The sequence below is a fragment of the Prunus avium genome, chromosome 4 (assembly GCF_965620075.1).
Source record: "Prunus avium chromosome 4, drPruAviu1.hap1.1, whole genome shotgun sequence".
Lineage (NCBI taxonomy): Eukaryota > Viridiplantae > Streptophyta > Magnoliopsida > Rosales > Rosaceae > Prunus > Prunus avium.
In genome coordinates, this window is record NC_142287.1 from 37,558,153 (window position 1) to 37,582,664 (window position 24,512).

Genomic DNA, 24,512 nt, shown 5'->3' on the forward strand with positions numbered 1-24,512 from the left:
ACCTTTTTCTTTCGGTTTGGTAAACTGCAATTCTCCCTCACCTTTTTTTTCCCATCGTTTTAAGTGATTCCTCAAAAGGAAGCCAATTTGCTCTCAACCATTTTCCTTTTCCCATTTTCCTCTTGGAGGTTTTATTCCTCGAAAGTATTGAGCTAGCATACACCACCATATAGACAATAAATTTAGGATTGATGTTGGAAAAGGGGTAAATTCGTCCACAAAAGGTAATGTTATATATTAAATTAACCAATTATGGAAGGAATAAATGGGCTTGGGGAACAACGAAAAGAAGGTGAGGGTTTGGACTGGAGTTTATAGTGGGGAACTCTTTTCGCTCCTTTGCTTTAATCGAAGACTAATTTTTTTGTGTTTGGCTAGTGCACTGCGACACCTACCTCACCTCTGCGATTCTCATTGCAAGTAGAAATAGAAATAGATGTTGTTTTGTTATTTATACGAGATTATCAAAATTTGTGTATAATAATAAACTGGTGAATTATGTTGATGCCAAAATATGGGAAGCCAAGGCATTTGGCGATTTGGCAAAGATATGCTTTGACAAACGACGGGTCGTTCAACATTTTCCCAACCAAAGAGGAAAGAGTCAAAAGACACCCCGTGCTCTCATTCCAAAAATAATAGATTTTTGCATGCACCATCAAAATAATAAGGCAAACACTCAGAGTCACAGTTGTTGCAAACTAATTTTTGATGACTCAAAGGTCAAAATTAAAATTACCCATTTTTGTTTACATGTACTTGAAAGGGTAATTTACGGCCAAAAAACAAAAGAAAAGAAAAGCAAAAGTAGAGTTTTAGCTTTGAACATCATGAAGATATGAAGATGAAGATTAAGAAGAAGACGGAATTAACTAAACCCACCTCATAATTAAGTCATATTTTCACTTAATTATTGCTTGATGTAGTCTTTGAGATTTGGGAAAACTTATTGGCTCCACGCACCCCATATCCTCTCTCCAACAAAGCTCACAAACCTTCTCACTGAACCCTTCTCTGAGTCTTCTTCATCAACCGCTCCACCACCACCTCCACCACAACCTGTCTCTTGATCCGCCGTGTGAGCCTGAGCCACTTCCTTCTTCTTCAAACTCAACTCGGACCGCTTCAACTCACCCGATGACCCACCATTATGACCCCTCTTGTTCCTCCTCTCCTTCCTACTGTTATTATTATTATACTTTGAGTTTGACTGCCCTTTACTCTCAGCCAACACCCCATCTTCAAAAGCATCGATGATCTCGTGGATCAGTTGCCGATTCGGCGACTCGTCCCATCTGACCCAGTAACTCGTGTAGCACCTGAAGCAGTCGCAGTTAAACCGCGCCGGGTGGTCACCGCCGCTCCCACTGCCTTTTGCGGCTGCCTTTTTGGCGGCAGAGGCTGCGGTGGACTTACGTGAACCGTACGATGATGATGATAAGTTGACGGAGCTGTTGGAGCAGGAGATGAGGTAAGCCAAGACCTCTCTGTCCTCGGGCGACAGAGCCGCCGCGAGGGTGAGGATGGTGGCGGGAAGGAAGGCCAGGTGGTCTGATATGATTGGCGGTGAAGGATGAACCGTCCCCTTCCGGTAGAGCTTCTTCATGGTTGTTGCCTATTAGTGAATCAAAGACTTACAGTTGATAACGATGAGGTTCGGAGAGAGAAGACAGAGAGAGAGGTTTTGGCCTTTGAAGGGTTGCTGAGGTTTTATTCATGAGAGAGAGAGAGAGAGTGAGAGAGAGGCATTGGAGTTGGTGTTGGGGTGATGTATGAAATTACGAAAGTTGGGTTCTGATTGGGGGCAATGTTCACGTGCAACGCAGGACTACTAACTATCAGTACATGCAGTGTCTCAGAGTGCGTGGATAGGATTCCTTGGACGGTTGTGATTTTGTGGGACCAGCTTACCTTTGATTAGTCTCTCTCGGTCTGCCTCTGTGTAAGTCAGTAAGTAGGGGTAGGTGAGGCTTTGAGCTCGGCCTTATCTGTGGTGCTACAGCCCAGGGGTCTGCCTCTGTGCAATAAGATACTTTTTTTATTTTTTTTTATTTTAATAAAAAGACAATGCCACTTTGACTGTGTCAAAACGAGTTTAATAGATTGCAATTTGCAAGTAGAGTGTCAAATTTCTGGTATGATGTGTAAATTGTAATGGCGTGCATTTTGCTCTACATTTTGTTGACTTGGAATGGAAACTAACTCCTGTCTCACTCACATCACACTGTGTGTTTAGAAATCTCAAATGGACAGCATACGATCAGACAACGTCGTATATCCAATGTCTTTGAGTTTGGCTCCGAAAATTATACAATCGTCAAAGGAATTTACATGCAAATTCCGAAGATTGCAATAACAATGATAAATTGAGCAAGTCAAGGTCTGCGCTAGCCATGAACAACAACTTATTATAGCATTCCAGTTTCCCCCTGATCAGATTCAAGACAATGCTAATTTGACATAAGGGCAAAAGGTAAAATATGAGTCAGATAAAAATGGGAATTTTGAATTTCTCAAATTTATAATGATCAAACACCAAGGACCTATGGCTATAATTATACAAGCGAAAACCTTCAAGAAGAACTTGGTAGACGAGCTTTAATCCATGATTCCAGGTGCTTGAGCTCCTCATTGCTTATTGAATGGCCAAGACCAGGATAAGCCTGCAAATGAGAACCAGTCAAAATTTTCGGAGTTGCACAAAAGTCAAGTGTGCATTTAAGAAGTCTTGTTGTGTTGCTTTGCATAAAATACCTTAAACTCGCAGTTTACACCGGCTCGTTCAAGGAAAGGGGGACCTGCTTGTCCAGCTTCAAGAAATACTGTTCTGTCTGCAATCCCATGAGACCACAAAATAGGTATCTGCACATGTAGTAATGATATTTAGGTGATCAGATCGCTGTATCATGCGACAATTCACAAGAAAGCACCAGTTCATTTCAATCACATTTAACATTGAGACCACGATAGTTTTTCTCAAAAGGTTAGATTAATAGGAGAGAGGACGCCATATAATAGGAACTCACGGACATTAGATTTCATTAGACAGAAATCTTACAAATGGAACAAAGTCCATGACGATGACAATGATGAAATCTATTACCAGATGTGATGGTATCACTATAATAGATGGACAAGCACAGTTTGATTTTGAATTCTCCCAATGACAAGTGATAAATTATTGAGGCAGAACACAATAACAGAAACTAATCCTGATTGAAAACAAAAGAGATTACTGCATGGCACTATGTTAGTGAGACGTCATAGATTTCTGAAACGTACCCTCTTTGCTTCCGGTGGGATTTGTTCTATTATAGATGAACTAAAAGGAACCCATCCACTAAACACTGCAGCTCCTCCAAGAGTTTTAGGATATAGCAGAACACTTGCCAATGTCAAGGCACCTGGTAAAAAGGTTGTACTTGCAAGTCAGTAGCAACAAAGAAATCAATCGTGCAAGTGTTTCTAACCGTGTATATGTAAGTGCACAGAGAAAGAGACAGACCTCCTTGGCTGAATCCACACACAAAGACGTTACTAGGATTTGTGCCAGCATCTATCTCCTTGTCTATCATCTTATGCACACTTTTAACTGCTTTGAGCAGGTCACTTTCATTGTTTGGAGAATTCTGAAACATGTAACAGTAGGGTCTTCAATAAACAACAAAGTATATAAGCAATTTCATGAAAGCGGGTTCAAGTGGTAGAGGGTGTCAGACCCCCTTTTCATTTGAATTCATAACATGAATGCAAAACAGAAAGATTTAAGCAGGAGAAAAAAAAATTATATTTTGAGAGGCCAACGGCCTTTTCGACAGCTCCTCTGGCCTTAAGAATAAGGGTGGAGGGTGAGATCAGGGGCTTAATATTTTCTGGGCATGAGTCTACTACAAATTATCAAGCATATTTAAATAAACAAAGGGAAGAAACAGAATCATAACTTACAGCTGTTACAGGAATCTCGCCAATGTCAAACCATGAAGGCATCCTAGCACCATCTACAAGAACAAAGTTATGCCTTAGATCAGTACACTGAATAGCTCTAGATCAAGTTATGCTCTTTCTATGTATTTATCAGCACAAAGACATCTTTCACTCACAAAAAAAAGAGATTCCTGCACTTTCAACAATGACCGCAGTCTCCACTTTAATTTGAGACCCCAATTCTAAAAGCAATACAAGTTACGTATTGAAAATCAAGATTGAATGCATCATAGACTCATAATGCGTTTGATGACAAGGGACAACCTAGCGTGCTGCGTGAGGTTTTCTTTAAATTCAGGAAGAAAAAAAAAAGGGCCCGACCCGGCCAGGCCGCCTAGGCGGATTTTTCGAACTTCATGTAATTCAAGAGCTATCTATAACAATCCTTCAAAACGCAACTAATAGCAACGGTAATTAAATTCTCCAGAAGAGCATAACCCTCAATTACATAAACATACAAAAGTAATATCATAAAAAAAATAAAAAAAGCTAATTCAAAATTACATATAAAATTACAAGTATCCGGATATTATGACTGTAAATGTAAACTTACAATTGCATGTAACTGGGTTTGATGGAGCAGATGGGAAGGACCAGTTAGTGTTCCTAAACTCAGGCGAAGTGAAGAGGGTCTTGAGGGGCTCGTTGGCTGGGCCTGAGTCACCCAACCCATGAAGCCACAGAACAAAGCTCCGAGCCATTGACGCTGGTCTTGGAGATTGATTTTGCTGGGAGAGTAGCAGCAAGAAGATGGTGCTGCTTACGGTGGCCAAAAGCACAGCAATTGGCTTTGCTAAAAGCCAAAGATTCATGCTTGATCATCAGCCATGGGGCTTAGCTTTCGCAAATTTGGGGAGATGGATGTGAAATTACCAGAATTACCCCTGTCTCTTTGGGCCCTTTCTCGGCACCTAACCCCGCTCCAGTCCAACAAAAATGTCTCCATTGCCATGTTTAATGTGGGAAATTTTATTATTTCCCACCAAAAAAAATTATTTTCCTTTAATTGCATACGTGGCATAATTCTATTGGCCTCCAGATCAACACGGTCGAGCAGATATTATTGATCTCTCTCTGACTTGAGCAAGCTACAGAGCTAGAGAGAGAATATTAATGGCGGCTTCGAAGCTCCAAGCGCTATGGAATCACCCGGCCGGCCCTAAAACCAGTAAGTCACGGTCACTCCAATCTCACACCTGAATCATCCTTTTCTCTAATTATTTTTATCCAAATTTCTATTTTTAAAATTTTATTTTCCGTTTTGCGCGATTTAGATCTTTGGATTTGGATAGAGTTAACTCGTCCCTAAAATGAATCATACTGTCTTCTGGTGAAGAGACCCAATTGAGACTTCTCCTAGAAATTAGAAGTAAGAAGACTAGTTGTTTCTTTTAGACTAAAAAAGTTCAAGTTTTAATTTTGCATTTAAGCTTTGATCAACTTCTTCCCTGCAAATTTTGTTCATTGATTGATTGATTTTTTTTAAAACCAAAATGGGTTGACGTTGTCAACAAGTTTCTGTAGTGCATTGCATTAAAAAAGAAAATTACTAATGGAAATGACCTTAAAGGAGAACTGAGAGTTGGATTTCTGAGCTAACTTCACTTGGTTAGAAGTGGCATTCACAGGTTTAGAATAACCATTTATTTTGTTTGCATTTGAATTTTTTGTTTTGTTTTTTTGGTCGTGTGGAAGTTTGGAACAAAGCATTGGTTGAAACCAAGTTGGCTGCTAATATATTGATAATTGGGAAAAACTCTGCTACCCTTTGGAGACCACCTAAAACCAATCTATATAAACTCTGCTATATTGATAATTGTAATGCTATTTTTTACGGATGGTGATTTGTATTAATTAATTGCTCTGTTATTGCATTGCAGTTCACTTTTGGGCACCCACATTTAAATGGGGCATCAGCATAGCTAATGTTGCTGACTTCGCTAAACCACCTGAAAATCTTTCATATCCTCAGCAATTAGGTTTGTTTGATGTTTTATACAAGTAATACTGTAAATGTCGAGTCATTTTTCTTGTACTACAAGCGCTTTAAGATACACATTGAGTCACCTCAATGTTGTATTCTTCTCACTTTTCTTTTTCTTTGTCTCTTTCAATATTGTTACACAGCGGTTGCATGCACTGGAGTTGTCTGGTCACGCTATAGCACTGTCATCACTCCGGTAAGTACAACTGTTGATATAATATTCCTGCCTCTAGCAGATCACAAGATTGATGATAATAGCTCTGATCCAGAGAGTGTCAAACGGCTACTTCTGTTTGAAATTTACTTAACACCAACTTTTATTGAATAGTTTATAAAATGAATACATATACAGGTTGTGCTTTTGCTTTAAATCGCAAAATTCTGTTGATCATGTGAACTTGGAACATATCTTATGTAGATTTGGTGTGTAGCGTACACTCTGTGATGTAAATTAGGTTTGTTTGAAATGATTGATGTGCTAAACTGTAGTTGTGATCACAAGTTCAATTGAAACTTTTTACTTTCCAAAGGAAGATTGGTTCGAAAATTTGATTTCAGGTTTATGTTTGTCAATAACTTTGGAGTTTTCTTAAATGATTAGAAAGACCTGCTTTCGGTAAACTTGTGAGCTCCATGATAAAGTAATGGTGGCATGCCTCAGGACCCATCCAAAACCTTAAACACATAAGATAATCACCGTTACAACAAAATAGTCATACATGTTCTTTGATGTGGAAATAGAACGGAAAAAAGGGACCTGGTTGCAGGTAAAAGAAGAGTAAAAGTGCTCGCGTTAAGGATAAGTCTTTTGGTTCTCTTCTTGATTCTGTTATTGGAGCTTTCCTGGATGGATTTTCTGCTGGATTTTAAGTTTTGGTTTCTGTAATTCATAATTGCAGAAGAACTGGAATCTTTTTAGTGTGAATGTAGCAATGGCAGGGACAGGCCTCTACCAACTTTCTCGTAAAATACGGTAAGTTCAATTTGATGTTATTTGTTTTGATGTGGAATGTTGGTGATTATTCAAGGATAGGATCTTATCAAATGATTCAGTAAACGGTGCTTGTTATCAATGGTTTAATTGGAATGAATCAAAATGTTTTTACGAGTTTGTTCCATCATAACCTGAACATCTCTATGACACAATCTTCTATATTCCAGGCAAGATTTTTTCTCCGAGACAGAAGCAGCTGCTGCTGAAGAATGATGACGAAAATTGTCCTGAGCACATCTTCTCATGGGTGCAAAGGCTCATGTTGCCTACTTCCCTTCCGTTGTTTTGAATTTGATTTGGTACACCTGATTGACGGTTGCCTTCTTGGAGATCTTTGGATAGTCTGATGTGGTACGGGTATCTGTACTTCTCTGTTGATTGTCATTTTGCAACTGAAAGTTAGTGGACAGTTGAACACCAAAAGTCCCTAATTTATTAATAATCTCTTTTCTCCAAAGCTCTTTCTTTTTTATTTTCTTTTTTTGGGGTCTGAACTCCTTTCATTTGCTCGACATTTTTGTAGCTCCGCGCAGTTCATATCCCCCTCCCCCATTTCCCCAGGTTCTTTTGGTCAATCCAAAATATTGGCGTTGTCACAATGATAATTGGGTTTTGCTTCTTTATTATAACTCCCCAAAAAAAAACTTGAAAGCATGTTAACCTGCTGACCAGCATAAATTTACTCCAAACTTCGGAATCTTTTTTTTTTTGGGTCGAAAGTCCCAATGAGGTAAGTAAAGAAATATATGCGGCTCCTCTTTGTTTCTGTTGTACCAGATCCAAATGGAGAGAGAGAGAGCAGTCTCTTGCATGACTTTCCTGGAGCTCAGGGCAAGGTTTTGTTAAAATAATGGCACAACCTAGTCTTATACTATATACTGCATCGCACATTTCATGGAGATGGATGGTGATGGCTCTGGAAGACCCAACATACTATCCCAAACAGAGAAATCTCTTGAGGGGATCAGCTTTTGGACATGGCCCAACCTTGTTGTAGCTCTAAAGCAATGCCAAGATTTACTTCCTGCCTCAATTTCTTCATCGATATTGGAGAAAATCCTGGACTGCCTCATAGTCATAGCCAAGGTTTTTTGCCCATTTGTTACAAGAACTTATGTGTCTGAGTTTCCAGTTTTCAAGTGCAAGGAGCAGTCACAATCTGAAAACCAATTGCTCTCAAACAACATGGTGGGTCCAACACCTTACGTTCTTGCATATCAATTTAATGGACAAGGTGATAAGAAGGATGATGTTCCAGGAGCTTCATCATTCTACAGCTTTCAACTTTTTATTCCATTATCATCAATCAAAGTCTATACGTGCCGCCACACCAGCTGACAAGCGCAAAATCACAGAGGTCTGCCTTATTTGCTTCATAGAAGCTCCCTTTCCAGCAAAGGTTCGAATCACCAATGACTAGTTCGGTGGGACTCGGACGAGTTTAAGTTTTCAACCATACCCAGAGGGGAAAAAAAAATTTCAAAAAAAATTTTTAATTAGTACAGCCGTACGGCTATACCTTTTCTAATTAAAATATTGGAATATAGTTCAAGAGTGTAGCCGATCGGCTATACTATTAAAATATCCGAATATATTTCAAGCGTAAAGCCGGCCGGCTATACTATTAAATATTCGAATATATTTCAACAGTATAGCCGCGCGGCTATACTATTAAAATATTCTAATACATTTTGAGAGTATAGCCGACCGGCTGTACTATTAAAATATCCGAATATATTTCGAGAGTTTCGCCGCACGGCTGTACTATTAAAATATCCCAATATATTGAAATAGTACGGCCGCCCGGCTATACTATTAAAATATCCGAATATATTTAGAGTATCGCCGAGCGGTACTATTTAAATACCCGGATATATTTAAAGAGTATAGGCCGTACTATTTCATGATTATTTAGTTTAAGAATGTATTGGGGATTTATTGTCACCAGTTTTGCTAGTTTTTTGATTCTGCCACATGCTTTTTTGCTGAATTATGGTATAGATAGATTTTGTTGCACTTGCATCATTTTAATGGCAGACAGAAAAAGATTGAATTACTCTACCCTTTGATGGTTCCTTCTGTATCAAGCCTCTAACTTTCTGTGCAGGCAGTTTGAAGTTGACATCAAAACCTGAGGAAGGAATCAGGACAAGAGTCTTAACAGTAATGTGGTTGCTAGTATGCAGAGGGGCAGTAGTAGGGAATCCATTGAAGTCTTTATGGGGTGGGAGAAATCCATTGAAGCCTTTCTGTTGGTGAGCCTAATCATTTACAGAGTGGTGATGGATCTGCTTCTCCTGAGGAGTTGCGTCAGCAAGCTTTGGATGAGAAGAAGTATAAAATTCTGAAAGGAGAAAGAAGGTCTGCGGAAGCATAAAGAGCGTGTAAGAAAGGGAAGGAGCTTGAGAGGCTGGCCGTATAGAAGAGCATGCCACTGAAATTGCGTCAAAGTTAAACTGGTGGTACATCTCTGTTAACATGCCAACTATTATAATTAGCATAAACACGCCCAAAACGACATAGCAAGACATTTCAACTGGTGTAATCAAGGAACTAAAGCATTGTAGGACTAAACTTTACCATAGTTCTTGTTTAATAATTCAAAAGTTTAAAATCCCACTACAATTTCCAAGTACAATATCTCCCGTCTCAAATGTAAACAAAAATGGCCGCGGAAAAAAACTCAATCATTTCAATGTTGAAAGTATAAGTTTTGCATCTTATAACGAATGGGTGCAATTTGCAATCGGCTAAACAATGAAACATCAAATGAAGACTAGTAGTACATGCGTATGCCACTGAAATTCACTTCCCCTATATGGCCATAGGTAAAATATAAAGCCAAAGGGAAAACTGATTTCAGAATTAGACACCAACAAATTAGCTGCTCCTTTTAAGTTTATGAGTGCCGTTTTTCAAAGACCTCCAATCATAGGCTCACCAATACCTGAAACTACTTTTGCAACTAACCATTTCTGGTTTGTTCAGTATTTAGAGCAGAACCATTATCACCTTCATGCGCATTCAAGCCCAAACTTAAATCCAAAGTGCTTTCATTCAGATCTTGGCATACTACCTGATTATTGTCCTGAGAATGAAACCAAAATAGTCAATAAAAAATGAAATCAAACCCATTTGATTTATCTTGGAATTCTACTAACAATCTGCTTTCCTCAATTTCCTATACAAAGAACGACAATTAAATGGAATCCCTCCACCAGAAAAGTCCAGTGCCCATATAGACTGATAATAGTTCACCTTTTATACAGAAAACCTAACCATCAAGTTTTCCTCCTTCCCAAAAATGTCCATATTCATCAGTCAATTTAGGTTTTCCATATACATCAATGCACATAATAAGCATGTTGTCTCCATTAAGCAAGAAATCGTAGGAAACAACATAAGCATAAAAATAGTTACAAACATTTTACCTCATTTTCTTCCATAGGAATGTCATTAATGTCAGGTTTCTCATCTAAAACCTCATTCTTGGGAGTGGCCTCTGTTTCAGTTGGCTCATTATCAATAGAGTTAGATTCATCTTCAACCTGTTCTGCAGCCTCAAGTTGCTGTTCTTCCAGTAAAGCAATCTGCTTTGTCAAATGGCCAAAGTTATCATTTAACAGAAACCCCAACGAAATCACACAAAATAATTAAGAAAGTCGAAATGATTCTATCCAGTTAACCACATTCCAATCTTGGAAAACTAGTCTAGTGATGTTATGGTGGTGACCTGGGGACCTGGGGAATGGTTACAGCACAATGAACTCAATTCCATTACGATCATAAGAGTCATCCTTTGTAAAACATACGTTCCTCCAATAATCCACTAGAGCACACGAATAGCATAGAGAACCTCTATGTTGTTGTTTTCAACTGTTATACTTGCTCCAAGCACAAGTACACAACATCACAAACTCAAGTTTGACTACTTCATGGTACCTCCCTACACAAGTGCTTTCCTAACTATCCAGTGTAAGTAAACCACCTCTTTTCCCTCCAGAAGCTCACCATAGGAATAAGATCATGACACCAATTTCCAACGAGGACAAACACTACCAATTTTATAAACATAGCTGGCTCCTATAATTAGGATTCAGTCAAGCAAGCACTAAGGCAGATTCTGGGAAAATAAGAGATTCCCAGGAACACCAAAAGGGCATTCACATGTCAACGTTTTCTCTGAGTCTTACTTATCTGCAGAGATAAATCTAGATCTTAACATAACAAATCGTAGAAATAAGAACTGTAGACGTGTAAGCTTTTGATTATCACATTGCTCCATAACTACATCCTTATCAATGTGTAGTAATCAAAACTTCATCACTGCTTTTACCAAAGTTATTTTGCCACTGACCACTTAGGAATGGCTGGAAATTCTTTCCCATACACTAAAGTTCGGCAAGATGCCAAAAGGAACCACAAAAGGAAAATTGATAATAAGCAGTAGAGCATTCTCTAGAGTATAAAATATCAAAGTAAACCCCAAAAACCCCCTCTTGATAATGGAGATTCAATATCAACTTTGTGAGAATGCTAACTGCATTTTGTAATCACTACAACCTTTAACATCTTATCTTTTATCAAAGTACTAAAATCATTTATTACTAAAACAACATTCAGCTTAATGTCATATAAATTCGTCCAGAGTAGCTCGTCTCATATATTAAAAGTAACCTTTGCGTCCTATACTAGAATTACAAAATCACTAATCATAAATCAACTCAAGAAATTCATAACGTGAAAACCACAATTTCCCACTTCTCCTCAATCATACTACTACTAACACAAAACTCTCTAATGAGCTAATTCTTTCTCAGTTTTAAATGGATGATCGTGAGCTGCGGTAAGTATGACTCACAACATGAGTGTGAACATTAAAAAATATACACAAACAAAATGCAATAACAACTCTGTTGTATTGGTAGCAAAACTTCAAACAGTTCCTTCACAAATTACAAGCTAAGCTAAGCCACCACTTTAACTTGACTAAGAACTCAAATTCAAATTGTAAAATTGAGTATAACCAATAGTCACTATAACCTATCATTCCTTTTTAAACTCAAGGACAAACATTAATGCAAATCACGAGATCCTCACTTCTCAGCCCCCAAAGACATTAAAAGCAAACATAAACCCATAATTTCCCATGTGTCTAATCAACCCAAAAAGACCACCTTTCCAAAGATCCTGAAACCAAACCCTAAATTACTATTAACCCCAAGAAAACATATAAAGAATTCAACTCAATCACCCACAATGCTTTCATTAAACGACTAAAAAAAAAAACACCCAGACAATAATCAGCCCCGAATCCAAGAATTCCAAGAGAATTAAAAAAAAATTAATAAAATAAGTAAAATCGCAGAAAATTACCGGAATGTATTTAAATTTTCGGCGAGGCGGCTCCTCGTTAGCCGCCAATGCATCGCCGTCCTTTGCAGAAACCTTGTCCCCCCCATTGCCATTGGTGACTGCGTTATTATTGTTGCTAATGGCTGTGTTTTGGCTTTGGGTAATTGGGGTCCACTTGTAAAGCAAGAGATGCGAGCCGTTATTACCGTTAGAGGTACCGTTGTGGCCGTTAATCTGATGAGAGTGATGGGTGGTAGAACTAGCGTTGTTGGTGTTAGAGGATGGTGCTACGTGGACCCACTTCTTCTTCCACTTCCTCACCGGCCCAGTGAACACCGTGGCTGGTCCGTACCGGGTCGAGGACCGCCCGAGTCGGGCCCCAACTCCCTCCATCTTGCTGATGGATCTCCGATTCTGCGCTGGCGACTCGGTGGGCGTCCGATCCGTGATGAAATTTAAAAAATTAAAAAGATTTTTCTATATAAATTCTTTGTTTCTTTGTATCTTTCTTGCTTTGTTTCTCACTTTCTCTCTCTAAAGAAGGGTGGGTGTGCGTTTTGGTGTATTTATGGTTTCCGTGTCTGGGTAGGATTGGGTGGTGCTCATACACTGTTACTCGCGTGATGCTAAATCAGGGCCGTTTACGTGGACTCTTCACCAGATTGGGACTTGGCCTTTCTCTTGTTTCCACTTTCATTCACCAATCATTGGAAACAATAAAATAATTATTTACTTAATTGTGTACTTGTCTTGAGAAAACTAAATTAACAAATAGGGTATTTGATCCGGTATTCAAAACACTTGAATTGTGGAGTAGTATGACGCAATCCGAATATTAAAAAATTTGAGCTGTGTTTTTAATAGGGGGATATTTGGCGTCTAAAAACATACTTCAAATTGAATTTGAGTTAGGTCAATTGGCTAAAGTAGTATGTCCGCCCTGTTCCATCCGAGTTCGAACTTCCTCCCCCTCCCCTACATTACAATCGATAAAAATAATTGAGAAAATATGTTTAGTATGCGACCCTTAACTAGAAAAACAATGAAGAATCGGATATGTACTTCTGTCAGTAAGCATTTGACTGGACCTCTAGCATCCGTCAAGAACAAGCCCAAAAAAAAATGCGAGGCTCCAGAATGGGCTGGGCCATTATTCAGTAACTGGCCTTGCCAAGATGCCAGAACGTTAAAGGAAAAAAGACAAATTAAAATGAAAATTAAAAAAGGAAGAAAGGCTAGCAGAGCCAGCCTCTCCCCTGCTTCGATCGAGCGGCGAAAAGAGAAGGCAGGCACTGGCAGTCGCTTGCAAAATCAAAGCCTTTTTTAACATTTAAACTCTTCGGCTTCTTCTAGGACATTTGTGCAAGTCTTTTGGCTCCAAAGATTCCGTTTTTCATTGTATTCAGTTATTCCATTAATTGCAGCATTCCCTCTCATCCTGTCAATGGAAGCTCAGCGTCTGATTTCTGGGTTTTGCTCAACCCCACCGATTCAAAATACCAAAACCCAAGTCTTTGTAAAATTTCCCCTTTCCTCTTCTTCTTCTTCTTCTGCTTCTTTTGCTCAATCCCAAAAATGGGTCTCCTTCAAAGCTTGCCCTTCTATTTCACAAAGTGCATTGTCTGGGAAGGTATTTCAGTGTAGGAACAGTGGAGAGAGAATTGAGTTCCTTGCTTCTGATAAAGAAGATTTGAGAAGTGGGATTAGACGGAAAAAGCTTGCGGTTTTCGTTTCCGGTGGAGGCTCCAACTTCCGGTCCATTCATGAAGCATGTCTTCGGGGTTCAATTCATGGAGACATTGTTGTTGTTGTCACAAGTAAACAAGGTCTCCTCCACTCTCCAAATCTGTTATAAATTGTTTGAAATTGGTTTTCGTGTTGATATTGATCTAGCAACTTGGATAAACACCAATTTGAGATATAATAGTATTGTATGCTTATAGAGGAAAGGTCCTCATTGATTTCTTTCTTCTAATGAGAATGTGGTGAAAACAGAAAGCAAATTAGCGACTTCAGAAATATATTGTATAAATCTTTGATACAAATGTTGTGTATTCAGGTTGCGGAGGTGCTGACTATGCAAGAGATAAGGGCCTCCCAGTTATATTGTTCCCCAAAACAAAACTTGAGGCTGATGGAATATCTCCAGCTGACCTTGTTGCTACCCTTAGGTGAGGCTCTTTCACATTTTTGTTAAGCCAGGAGGAGTGTCTTATATATTAACTCATTGTTGTATAAGCACTGCCATCAAAATATCTAGTCCAACACTGGGAAATTATTTGAATCTAATTCAGCATCTTCACATATTGGAAAGATTCTAAATAACATTGAGTGTTGCCTGCACTTTAACACAACTTATTTTGATCGCTAAAGTTGCCATCTCTTCTATGACCGTAGCACAGGTTAAATGTACCTGCTTTTTATATGTTCTCTCATGTTTCATAAGCCTAAATATATAGGCCAAATTGAGCTGTAATTTTTTTAAGCTAACATGGCATAAATTATCTGTGAATATTTTTATAAGCATTGTTTTGTGGCTTATTAGCTTTTGATGTCTTACATAATCAGGAGTTTTGAGGTTGACTTTGTTCTCCTGGCTGGTTACCTAAAACTTATACCAGCAGAGTTGATACAAGCTTATCCCAGATCCATACTGAACATCCATCCCTCACTTCTTCCAGCATTTGGAGGCAAAGGTAATTATGGGATGAAGGTCCACAAAGCGGTCATTGCTACTGGAGCAAGGTATGCTACTATTGCCAAAACTCAATAGCTTCTGAATCTAACTTCGCTTATTCAAGTAACACTGTGCTGTTTCCATGTATGAGGAGGAGACCTAATATTATGTTTCTTTCATTTTGGTCAGATACACAGGCCCTACAATACATTTTGTTGATGAGCACTACGACACGGGACGTATCCTTGCTCAAAGAGTTGTCCCTGTGCTTGCCAAGGACACTGCGGAGGAGCTGGCAGCAAGGGTTCTTCGGGAGGTAATGCAATTTTATGACACACTTTTATTTATAATTGTTGATTTGTCTGAACCACTGACAGACCACAAGAAGCTTTTTCTCCCTCCCTTTCATTTTTTCTTTTATACTGACATCTTAGATTTGGTGGTATGTTGCAAATAATTTTCTGGTTTGGCTTCATTATTGAATTCAGGAGCATCGCATATATGTGGAAGTGATAACAGCATTATGTGAAGATCGGGTCATTTGGAGGGAGGATGGTGTTCCTATAATCCGGAGCAAAGAAAATCCCAATGAATACAGCTAGCAGAACCGTAGGATTTAATTTTTGAAGGGCTTTGTCCAGATGATGTAAACGTCCTATTACTTGGATGCATGCAGATATAAACACAAAAAAGAAGGGAAAGGGCCGGGGGCTAAGAAAGAGCTCCAAACTTAGACTAACATGATTTCTGTTCGTCATGTATGAGTAAATTAGTCAGCGCTTGATTTCCTGTTAAACTACAGGCTATCTTTTTTGTAGAATGGCGCGGCGAGTGTGTATGCGTATATTTATGTTTTCTCTCAGTTTGCTGCATCATCTGTACGAGTGTAACATTCTTTACAGTGTGATCTTGTTCATTATCTTACATCAACAACAACAAATACTATGGAAGGTCAGTGTTTTCCATGTCTTCCTGGTATCAATCGAAAAGAACACTAATGGACGGTCTAGATTTCAAAGACAGCATATGCTACTTATCATCCAAACACTCTTGGGCTTGGCTTTGGATTTCACAAAAATTGAAGGAAAAAGATTAGCAACTCCAAGCCGTACTTTATATGGGCCTGACACAAATGGACGGTCTAGATTTCAACAGCTATTCTGAAGCCCAAGTGATACATTTTGACAGCGCAGTGGTGGCGATTGTATTGGGTGGTAATACATCTGCATCCGTAGCACCGTGAGATATTCTTGATATCACAGATGTGCGGCTGAGATCTAATCGTCTTCCACCCCACTTAACATTTATCCGAGATTCATTCATTATAAAGCAGCCCCTAGGGTTTTGAGAGAGTCGTATCACATTGCTCTCTCATTCTCTTCAGCCGCTTAGCGTTTCATTTCACTCTCTCTCTCTCTCTCCCTCTCTCTGTTTCTCTGATCTTCAACTCTGCATGTCTTTTAGTTTTTTCAAAAATGAAAGTTTATAGATTGTATGAGCTACTTGTACCAAGAGAAGGGTTTGATACAAAAATCAGTACCCTTGTTCTTGAATTTGGCCACAGCGGCTGTAGCTAAATCGATTTCATGAGAAGTTTACTGGCCGGTCGTTGTGCTCTGTCGACGGATCTGCTTACCGAGCTTCTCACATTTCATTTTCTCTTATTGAACAATCTTTTTAATTTTTTCTTCTTCTTAATTTAGTGTATTTTCAATTCGAATGAGTCATATGAGAAGGGGAGATGAGAGAAATGGCATAGGATTTAGCCTTTTCATGAGAACCTTCTCTTACATTGACAAATTTTTCGTTTGGGTTACCTTCCAGGCAAACTTGCTTTGATTTCCCAGCTGTTTGCGTCTATCGGTGCCTACATTTTTCAATTTTCATTTTGTCATGCATTTGGGGATTTCAAAGACAAATCACAAATTTCACTTTGGACTTGAAATTCTGATGAATCATAAACATGAGAAGAAGGCTTTGAGCTGCTGCTGCTGCTGCTAGACAAATTGATATGACTTGACCCAAGCCAAACGAGACAAATTAATTTTACATTTTATTCAAAAATATATATATATACTTATATTGGTATTTCACAGACATTGTTCTAATCAAAACCCAGATGGTTTTTCGCAAACACGGCCATAAGGCCCGAATCCCCAAGCCTTAATTTCCAACGAATTTCCAAAATTACTACCCAAGGGGGTGGCCAAAAAAATCACATCTCAAAATTTATATTACCAAACAAAAACATGACAAAACGAATGCTCAGATGCCCTCAAACGCAGCAGTTAAATGCCCTACTCTTAAGCCGTTCTTGCTAGCGAAGGCATCTTTGCAATAATAAGTCTTTGTAGTCAAAGCCTCAAACCCCGTTGATCTCTTTAGACCAACGCTCTCATTGTGTTCCAACTCCTTGGCTGGAACTGCATTTGTTGTGCGCTTGTAGGAGCCAAACCATTTGGATTGCATGTACCCATTTCTCCTCCATGGTGGCATTGGCATGTCCAAGCTCTTCATCGACTTTTTGATGGCGGTGCACATGAGCCTCACAATGTTCTTCAGCTCCTCAACTTGTCCGACGAATGTCGTCGGGAAGACACTGAGCAACGCTTCGTATTGACTCGTGGGACGAGCGATTTCGAATTCTCCCACGAAGAATGGTTCAACAATGTAACGAGTCCCTTTGACATTGACATCCACAAATTCATAGTCCCCTGCTGGGAACCGGCTGGATTTCACCCACTTTGATTTGCACAGGCCTGCAAAATTTGGAAGCACAACATAATTAGTAATTAATCTCAATCTCAGCAATTTTCAATTGGGTTTATAGAGCGCATCTTAAGAAATTGAAAACCCAATTGGGATTTTTCAAATGCATCAAGGAACTTTCACAAAATTTTAACCAATTGAACTAGTTTTTTACTTTCTAAATTTGCAATCTTTCAACAAAAAGGACAAGAAGGAATGAATGGTAGTTTTCCAAATTTTGAGAACTAAAAGACAGATTTCGGTCAAATAAATCCTATTTCTTTCAAGAACTGAGCAGAGGAATCAAAAGAAGAAAACTTTACTCACCAGCATCGAAACCCTTCTCGCGCAAATGAGCCATCAACTTTCGCTTGAACCCCGGGGACGACCTGTTCCCAATAGCCCCTCCAACTGCGACTTCTACTTCACCAAAAATCCTCTGCTTCACATCATCGTCATCATCCTCTTCACTTTTATCAAGCAGGCTTTGAAGGGTATTCTTGGTCTCTGAATCAGACCAATAACCCTCCGACTCTTCATCCATCAACTGCTCCTTATTGTTTTTGTCTCCAAGGGCATCTCCTTCTCCTCTGAAATCTCCTCTTTCAATGAAAGAGTTGACAAGAGCCGATAAATCCGAAAAGCTCTCTGCCGCCGCCGAGTGCTCGCTTCCACTGCTCTCGCAGAGCCTCGCCCGCGCCACCGCATCGAAAGCCGCTGCTACTCTCTGAAACCTCACTGGAATCTTGGCTGCCATTTTAATTCTCTAAATTCTAATGCTATAGCCTATAGCTAGCAAGCTTGGCTATCAACTTCCTTGCTTTCTTCTTCCCCTTTTTGGGTGCTTTGCTCTGCTTCCTGTAATGGGTTAGCTCCCAATCAGCTATCCGCTTTCACTTTTGTGAGAAAACGTTTCAAGTGAATGATACAATTTGTGGGTTTCTTTTTCTTGTTTTTAATAAATATATATATAGAGATAACGAGGGGAAAAGGTAATTGGGTGTTGCTCTATAGTGTTGTCATATTGTGTTCATGGTGTTTACATAAAAGACAGAATTGGAGAATGAAGATGATGACATGATGTGAAGAGCTAAACGCCGCTGTGCATTATTTATAACTACGTCTCATACAAGTTTGCATTGGCCGTGTGGGGGGGTTTGATGTATGTGGGCTTGATCGCGTTCTTTTCAAATGAATCTGCCCCTTTTCACGTCCCCGTTCCGTTTTCTGTATTGCTTTTGTTGTGGAGGAGGAATATAGTGTGACATACAAGGATTTGTAAACGATATACAATACGAATGAGGAAAACCTAGGATTAGTTTAAATTAACTATAGTTCAGAGGACTTAATTGGATTTTGATTTGGTCACCATTTCACGTCCAATTAAATTGCATTGCACTTAATGAAAAAGACTTCATTTAATAATTGGATTTAGGAGACAATGATGATTAACTATATTTATCCCGTACACAACTTGTATTAACTATTTTGCAAGCCTACATTGATGGCTATTTCTTATAGCAACTTAAATTATCGAGGATGTTAGTGAAAAATTTAACATGGTATCAAAGCAAGTTATAATCTATAGAGGATTTAGATTCAATTTAGATTTTTTGATTCCGTTTTCAGTATCAATTGGGTTGTACATAAAAAAAAACCACAAGGTAAATGTATTTCTTTGATCACATTAAATTTCTTAATGATTCTCAACTTGACTAATCTTCTACAGTGTCACAAATTAATCATGATACATAAGAGTCAAACCAAAAGATAACCCTATGACGCACTAACAACTGTGCATGAGAATGGAATAGAATATGCTAAGTTTAGTAAGGTAGAACATAGTTTTCCTTTGTTTTCCTTGGTGGTTTGTTCCCTAGGGGTTATAATTTTTCGGTTTTACTATTAGTTAGAGTTTTCAAGTTGGCAATGATGGATGAGGATATTTGATGATTTACATTTATTTAACATTTTTCTTTTCTTTTATGATTTATTAACACTTTAAAATAAAATAAAAAATTAATTAAATTTTCTTTATTAAAATACACTTCATTCGTTTAATTGATATGGCATATGATATAAACATGTCATATCATTTGATATAAAAATATGGGATAAAAATGCGATAAGTGTAGCATTACTCATATAATGTATTTCAGGCAGTTGACCCGTTTGACGCTAGCTGCTCCACAGTTTGTTTAAATGTCTCACTATAGAGTATAGACTTGTGGACTCAACGACATGCGCTAAATTTGGCCCTTCCTAGTGTACACAAGCATGTGGGCCACAGTCTTCTCACACGTGCCCCAGCCTGCCAACTACGTCATCCTATCATCTTGGATGTGGAAAATGTGGAAAACGGAAGCTGAAAACATTATTGGTGTTCCGAAATGTCCAGGTTCAATGAACCTGAACATGTCTACATGCATTGAACCCTAATACTTCTTCTTTTTCTAAATCCAAACCAATCTAATTTATACATAATAAAACAACAACAATAATAATCAAGAAAACCGTGACCTTGTTGAAATTGTTAACAGCTGCCAAATGAAGATAAAAAGGTAAATTTAGACCCTCGATAGCGAAGAGAACAATCCTTACCAACTCAACCAACCTTCGTTGACAAGGCAAACTTACTTTTAAAGTTTGATAAACACATGCGTTTTATATTTTATTTCTTTTTTTAGTATAAATATAAAGCAACTTGGTTATCTATTTCCATTGGACCAAAAGAGACCGTAGGTACTACTAGTCTACTATCAGTCAATTTCATTGTCTATTTATGGCCAACAAAAAAATAAATATTATGCTAGAAATCCTTCCACCGACTACTTCCATTTGGTACTTGTACATATCAAATTTTAAGGAAATTTGTCTCATTCTCTCATCATTGAACGCCAAATTTGACAAATATATATGATATATGAGTTATGTTAATGCATGTTTAAGTTTGTGTATACGACTGTTTTTTGAGCTAGATGCATTTATCATGTTGCCCTAATTCCCTCTATCTTTTGGTTTTTTTATAAATGAAAAAGGTATTTTTATATAAAGGTCACCCTTTATTAGTGGGAAGCATTTGATAAATGACTTTATTAAACTTATCTTTGATACATAATTTTCTTTTTCATTCATACATTGGCCCTTCTATATATATACTCAAGTAGGACTTTTTTATTTTTTTTAAAAAAATTGAGGATGAGTTCTAAACGTTGTTATTGATTCAGCTTCCAATACATTATTATTAAAAACTAACTTGTAAAGAGCACCTTCTCACGAAGTTGAAGGGTCAATATTTGAGAATTATCCGTTACATTTCACTTGAGAATATACTTGTTATGTGGAAGCTTCGTCTTAAGAGTACATCATTTTACCAATACATCTATATAAGAGTTGACTATTGTCATTCCCTATTCCTTTTTATCAGTAATTTTAGGTTAAAATATTCATTACAACTTTACTAATAAAATCTGTAGGGTTTTCCCCTAAAATAAAATAAAATATTCAAATGTATAGGGTTTCTTTTTTAAGGTTCCTAAAAATAATATAGTTTGTAGGCCCAAATTGTAACCAAGTTAAGTGGACTTATTGAAATCTAAAGCCCATTTACCAACCTAACAAGGGTTTCAGCTTGGACCAAAAATTTGAGGCTATAACGATGGGCCAAGAAGTAAAAAATAATCCAAACCATTAAAAATGAAAAATCAAATAAAACGGGAAAAGAATAAAAATAGAAAAAAGAAAGAAAAGAAACACAAGCAGACTCGGTCTCTTTCTGCCTCGAACGCCGAAAAGAAATTCTGATCCTCTTGCCTCCTCACCGCCACAAGCCATCCCTTTCATTGAAATTTGGAGAGGGAGACATACGGACTCACCAAGCCTACCAGAGAAGAAGGAATGAGATCTCTTTCAGCCCAGACGGTGCGTTTTGGTACTTTATATGCACAACACATAAATATACTATTCCATTATACATTAACTTATACCATGTATCTGGCTTTTGTGTTCTTTTTTTTGTATCGATTCGTTGGTGGCTTTCGAGCTTTTGAGCACGTTCATGGATTCCTAGGTCATGGGTAATGGTTGAGTTTGGCTTTCATTTTTTCTGAGATTACTTAATGGTTAGATTGGATCTTATTATTTTCGAATATTGTTTGTATGGCTGGGATTTCTTGTGTTCCTGAGAATAATGGTGTTGGTCTAATCAGGGTTAAGGATTTGCTATGTGGGATCTGATTATACCTTCGTGGAGTGTGGGCTATTTGCGAATATAATTCCAACAGACCCACCGTGTGGAAATTAGCTGGTTTTCATTCCCATGGTTTATTTTCATATTGTTGTATAGATCGATGTTTAAATCATGCACTCGAGAGTTTTTGAGATGTGAACGTTCATGAAATATGTAACCATTGTTTTGATTTAAGAAGTGTTTTTAAAATGTGTGGTTAAACTATGCAGTTAAAACCAGTTACAATGTTGCGTGCACTTAATGCATAATGCAATTTTTAGAATCTTTGATTGGTTTTAGGATATTAATTTCATGCTTTCATTGAATATGCATCGCTTGATGAACATGGTTTTTGCCATACTATTCTGTTTGTAGTAAATTTTATTAGACCATCTCTATCCGAACTGTGTTCTTATGTTTCTTATTTCCTTTTTGTATTATTTGAATCAAGCTGCCTGGTTGCTTAGAATATTATATTGTGCAGGTGTATGGTGTGCAGGTTTTATGAACTCTGCAACTTTCTGAGTAACAAGACTTGGTTCAATATATACAGAACATAGAAAGAGGAATGGCTGATGCCGGATCAAGCTTCTGGGGTCCTGTCACATCCACGATTGAATGTTGCGAGAAGAATTATGCCTACTCTTCTTATATTGCGGAATTTTTCAACACTTTATCAAACATCCCAAGCATTCTTTTGGCACTCATTGGCCTTATAAATGTCTTAAGGCAGCGGTTTGAGAAGAGATTCAGTATTCTTCACATATCTAATATGATTCTTGCCATTGGAAGCATGTTATACCATGCCACGTTGCAGCATGTGTAAGTATTATTCTGAGTTTACTTGTTCTGGAAATTTAAATGAATGGATCATTGGCTGAACTCAGATTCTCAAGCTAGAATTAGAATAACTATGATGTGTTGATAGAAGAGTCTTAATTGGAAAATGTGAATGACATGTGTATATTAGACTTTTATGAGTATTATAAGCATTTTAGCGGTAACTCCCAATGTGAAGCGAACAACTTTCACATTGAGAGCCGCAAATATTTTTATTTGATTGTTTCCTTCTCTCTTCTATAAATAAATTTTCTATGGATATTGTAGATAAGTATAATTCATGCACCCAAAAGTGTTTTAGGTTGAGTTGGTTAGTTGCAGCAAATGTAGTCTTCTATGGACTGGGGAAAATTGCAATGATCCGTAATGTTTGAGAAACATATAAGAATTCATGTTATTGAGATGCTTCATTAAATATATTCTGGGTAGCTAATGATATCGGTGTTAGCTTTCTTGAAGAATGAACACACACATATGCACACATGCACGTCTGCATTAGGTATGCAGGCTTTATGCGGACGACTTCTCTGCCTCATAGTTGTATTTGTTACTCAGTCTGTCAGACTTTATTATGAAATTTTCTCTTCTTGACTAAATATTTGCTATGAAAATTGATGTCTGAAGATTTGTTTGATATATATTTCCAGGCAACAGCAGAGCGATGAGACTCCTATGGTTTGGGAGATGCTCCTTTACATGTATATCCTCTACTCCCCAGATTGGCACTATCGCAGTACAATGCCCACCTTCCTCTTCCTCTATGGTGCTGTTTTTGCTGCTGTTCATTCTGTGGCTCGTTTTGAAATTGGCTTTAAGGTGCACTATGTGATCTTGTGCCTCCTCTGCATTCCTCGAATGTACAAGTATTATATATACACTCAAGACTTGTCTGCTAAGAGGATTGCAAAGCTGTATGTTGCCACCCTTCTTATAGGGAGTTTGTGTTGGCTCTGTGATAATGTTTTCTGCGAAGAGATATCCAGTTGGACCGTTAACCCGCAAGGTCATGCCTTGTGGCATTTGTTCATGGGTTTTAATTCCTACTTTGCAAACACTTTCTTGATGTTTTGCCGGGCTCAGCAACGAGGGTGGGGCCCCAAAGTAGTTCATTTTATGGGGGTTTTGCCCTATGTGAAGATTGAAAAACCGAAAACCCAATGAGATGTTTGAAGCAAATGGCAGGCGTATAGTTTCGTTTGAGACATCTTCACAGTTTCAGAATGTAAGCAAACAACAGGGACAATCTATTTGTTTCACTTTCTAGATGGGCCAAGAAGTTTTGTTTCTATTCTTTTAGACGGGATATTGTCTTAATTTTCGTTGTAAAAGTAGGACATGTAACATATCTATAAGCTCTTTATTGTCGTATCAGACAAGATGGCTTAATTTTTTTTGTTTTTCAATTTGAAAGCCAAACTATGATTCTGTCAGGTGTTTGTTACAGAAATTGAGAAAATCATGATTTTTGATTGTAGTGGATTGGACATCACAAGCATCCAAGTATTCTTTTGCCACTCAATGGTTTAACATGATTCTTTTGCCACTATGGTTTTCCTTCCTTCAGTGCTCTGGAACTTCCAATGATTCTTTTACTTTTCTTGTGTAAGAGGGGTTAATTAGAAAATGGGTGACACGTTTGGAAACATGACAAGGCATACACGTAACACCAATATGCTTTCTAAACGAAATTCCATCAAAATTT

General features: G+C 38.0%; 7 protein-coding genes and 1 non-coding gene across 10 annotated transcripts; 4 read left to right on the forward strand and 4 right to left on the reverse strand.

Moving 5' to 3' along the window:
* Positions 1–691: 691 nt before the first annotated feature.
* Positions 692–1,949, reverse strand: LOC110764524 (uncharacterized). Its single transcript, XM_021967516.2, has one exon. The coding sequence runs from the start codon at positions 1,604–1,606 to the stop codon at positions 947–949; it is 660 nt and encodes a 219-aa protein (XP_021823208.2). The 5' UTR covers positions 1,607–1,949; the 3' UTR covers positions 692–946.
* Positions 1,950–2,388: 439 nt separating this feature from the next.
* Positions 2,389–4,915, reverse strand: LOC110764523 (putative carboxylesterase SOBER1-like). Its single transcript, XM_021967515.2, has 6 exons — positions 4,538–4,915; positions 3,946–3,998; positions 3,506–3,629; positions 3,283–3,404; positions 2,755–2,862; positions 2,389–2,663 (listed from the first exon to the last, which is right to left on the reverse strand). Exons 1-6 carry the CDS (start codon positions 4,794–4,796, stop codon positions 2,574–2,576), a joined length of 756 nt encoding a protein of 251 aa, XP_021823207.2. The 5' UTR covers positions 4,797–4,915; the 3' UTR covers positions 2,389–2,573.
* Positions 4,916–4,993: 78 nt separating this feature from the next.
* LOC110764525 (mitochondrial pyruvate carrier 4) lies at positions 4,994–7,419 on the forward strand. The gene is made up of 5 exons (XM_021967517.2): positions 4,994–5,152; positions 5,865–5,963; positions 6,112–6,164; positions 6,868–6,941; positions 7,130–7,419. Exons 1-5 carry the CDS (start codon positions 5,098–5,100, stop codon positions 7,173–7,175), a joined length of 327 nt encoding a protein of 108 aa, XP_021823209.1. The 5' UTR covers positions 4,994–5,097; the 3' UTR covers positions 7,176–7,419.
* Positions 7,420–9,652: 2,233 nt separating this feature from the next.
* Positions 9,653–12,868, reverse strand: LOC110764551 (uncharacterized). The gene is made up of 3 exons (XM_021967544.2): positions 12,339–12,868; positions 10,394–10,552; positions 9,653–10,050 (listed from the first exon to the last, which is right to left on the reverse strand). The coding sequence occupies exons 1-3, from the start codon at positions 12,708–12,710 to the stop codon at positions 9,928–9,930; spliced, it is 654 nt and encodes a 217-aa protein (XP_021823236.1). The 5' UTR covers positions 12,711–12,868; the 3' UTR covers positions 9,653–9,927.
* Positions 12,869–13,542: 674 nt separating this feature from the next.
* LOC110764554 (Formyl transferase) lies at positions 13,543–16,794 on the forward strand. The gene is made up of 5 exons (XM_021967546.2): positions 13,543–14,143; positions 14,377–14,488; positions 14,886–15,062; positions 15,184–15,310; positions 15,483–16,794. Exons 1-5 carry the CDS (start codon positions 13,762–13,764, stop codon positions 15,594–15,596), a joined length of 912 nt encoding a protein of 303 aa, XP_021823238.1. The 5' UTR covers positions 13,543–13,761; the 3' UTR covers positions 15,597–16,794.
* LOC148295380 (small nucleolar RNA snoR109) lies at positions 16,559–16,646 on the forward strand. The gene has a single exon (XR_015835593.1). It is a non-coding gene; the product is annotated as a small nucleolar RNA snoR109 (small nucleolar RNA).
* Positions 16,795–17,006: 212 nt separating the features above from the next.
* Positions 17,007–18,835, reverse strand: LOC110764553 (phosphoenolpyruvate carboxylase, putative (DUF506)). The gene is made up of 2 exons (XM_021967545.2): positions 18,070–18,835; positions 17,007–17,753 (listed from the first exon to the last, which is right to left on the reverse strand). Exons 1-2 carry the CDS (start codon positions 18,497–18,499, stop codon positions 17,260–17,262), a joined length of 924 nt encoding a protein of 307 aa, XP_021823237.1. The 5' UTR covers positions 18,500–18,835; the 3' UTR covers positions 17,007–17,259.
* Positions 18,836–21,474: 2,639 nt separating this feature from the next.
* ATCES1 (Alkaline phytoceramidase (aPHC)) lies at positions 21,475–24,284 on the forward strand. Of its 3 annotated transcripts, none has more exons than XM_021967540.2 (3): positions 21,475–21,663; positions 22,455–22,792; positions 23,458–24,284. In XM_021967540.2, exons 2-3 carry the CDS (start codon positions 22,539–22,541, stop codon positions 23,969–23,971), a joined length of 768 nt encoding a protein of 255 aa, XP_021823232.1. In that variant the 5' UTR covers positions 21,475–21,663; positions 22,455–22,538; the 3' UTR covers positions 23,972–24,284. The 3 variants fall into 3 exon arrangements, with proteins under 3 accessions (XP_021823232.1, XP_021823233.1, XP_021823234.1); XM_021967541.2 differs by lacking the exon at positions 21,475–21,663 and adding an exon at positions 21,675–21,818; XM_021967542.2 differs by lacking the exon at positions 21,475–21,663 and adding an exon at positions 21,707–21,863.
* The last annotated feature ends 228 nt before the right edge of the window (positions 24,285–24,512 follow it).

Excerpts from the sequence above, each read along its gene's own strand:
- LOC110764553 (XM_021967545.2), bottom strand. The coding sequence starts at position 18,499 with ATGGCAGCCAAGATTCCAGTGAGGTTTCAGAGAGTAGCAGCGGCTTTC. Across the intron at positions 17,754-18,069 it reads CGAGAAGGGTTTCGATGCTG|GCCTGTGCAAATCAAAGTGG; the intron begins GTGAGTAAAGTT and ends CAAATTTTGCAG.
- LOC110764551 (XM_021967544.2), bottom strand. The coding sequence starts at position 12,710 with ATGGAGGGAGTTGGGGCCCGACTCGGGCGGTCCTCGACCCGGTACGGA. Across the intron at positions 10,553-12,338 it reads GAAAATTTAAATACATTCCG|ATTGCTTTACTGGAAGAACA; the intron begins GTAATTTTCTGC and ends TTGACAAAGCAG. Across the intron at positions 10,051-10,393 it reads TTCCTATGGAAGAAAATGAG|GACAATAATCAGGTAGTATG; the intron begins GTAAAATGTTTG and ends TTTCATTCTCAG.
- ATCES1 (XM_021967540.2), top strand. The coding sequence starts at position 22,539 with ATGGCTGATGCCGGATCAAGCTTCTGGGGTCCTGTCACATCCACGATT. Across the intron at positions 22,793-23,457 it reads CATGCCACGTTGCAGCATGT|GCAACAGCAGAGCGATGAGA; the intron begins GTAAGTATTATT and ends ATATATTTCCAG.
- LOC110764554 (XM_021967546.2), top strand. The coding sequence starts at position 13,762 with ATGGAAGCTCAGCGTCTGATTTCTGGGTTTTGCTCAACCCCACCGATT. Across the intron at positions 14,489-14,885 it reads GACCTTGTTGCTACCCTTAG|GAGTTTTGAGGTTGACTTTG; the intron begins GTGAGGCTCTTT and ends TTACATAATCAG. Across the intron at positions 15,311-15,482 it reads CAGCAAGGGTTCTTCGGGAG|GAGCATCGCATATATGTGGA; the intron begins GTAATGCAATTT and ends TATTGAATTCAG.
- LOC110764524 (XM_021967516.2), bottom strand. The coding sequence starts at position 1,606 with ATGAAGAAGCTCTACCGGAAGGGGACGGTTCATCCTTCACCGCCAATC.
- LOC110764523 (XM_021967515.2), bottom strand. The coding sequence starts at position 4,796 with ATGAATCTTTGGCTTTTAGCAAAGCCAATTGCTGTGCTTTTGGCCACC. Across the intron at positions 3,630-3,945 it reads GCGAGATTCCTGTAACAGCT|AATTCTCCAAACAATGAAAG; the intron begins GTAAGTTATGAT and ends TACATGTTTCAG. Across the intron at positions 2,664-2,754 it reads GTGTAAACTGCGAGTTTAAG|GCTTATCCTGGTCTTGGCCA; the intron begins GTATTTTATGCA and ends TCTCATTTGCAG.
- LOC110764525 (XM_021967517.2), top strand. The coding sequence starts at position 5,098 with ATGGCGGCTTCGAAGCTCCAAGCGCTATGGAATCACCCGGCCGGCCCT. Across the intron at positions 5,153-5,864 it reads CCCGGCCGGCCCTAAAACCA|TTCACTTTTGGGCACCCACA; the intron begins GTAAGTCACGGT and ends ATTGCATTGCAG. Across the intron at positions 6,165-6,867 it reads ATAGCACTGTCATCACTCCG|AAGAACTGGAATCTTTTTAG; the intron begins GTAAGTACAACT and ends TCATAATTGCAG.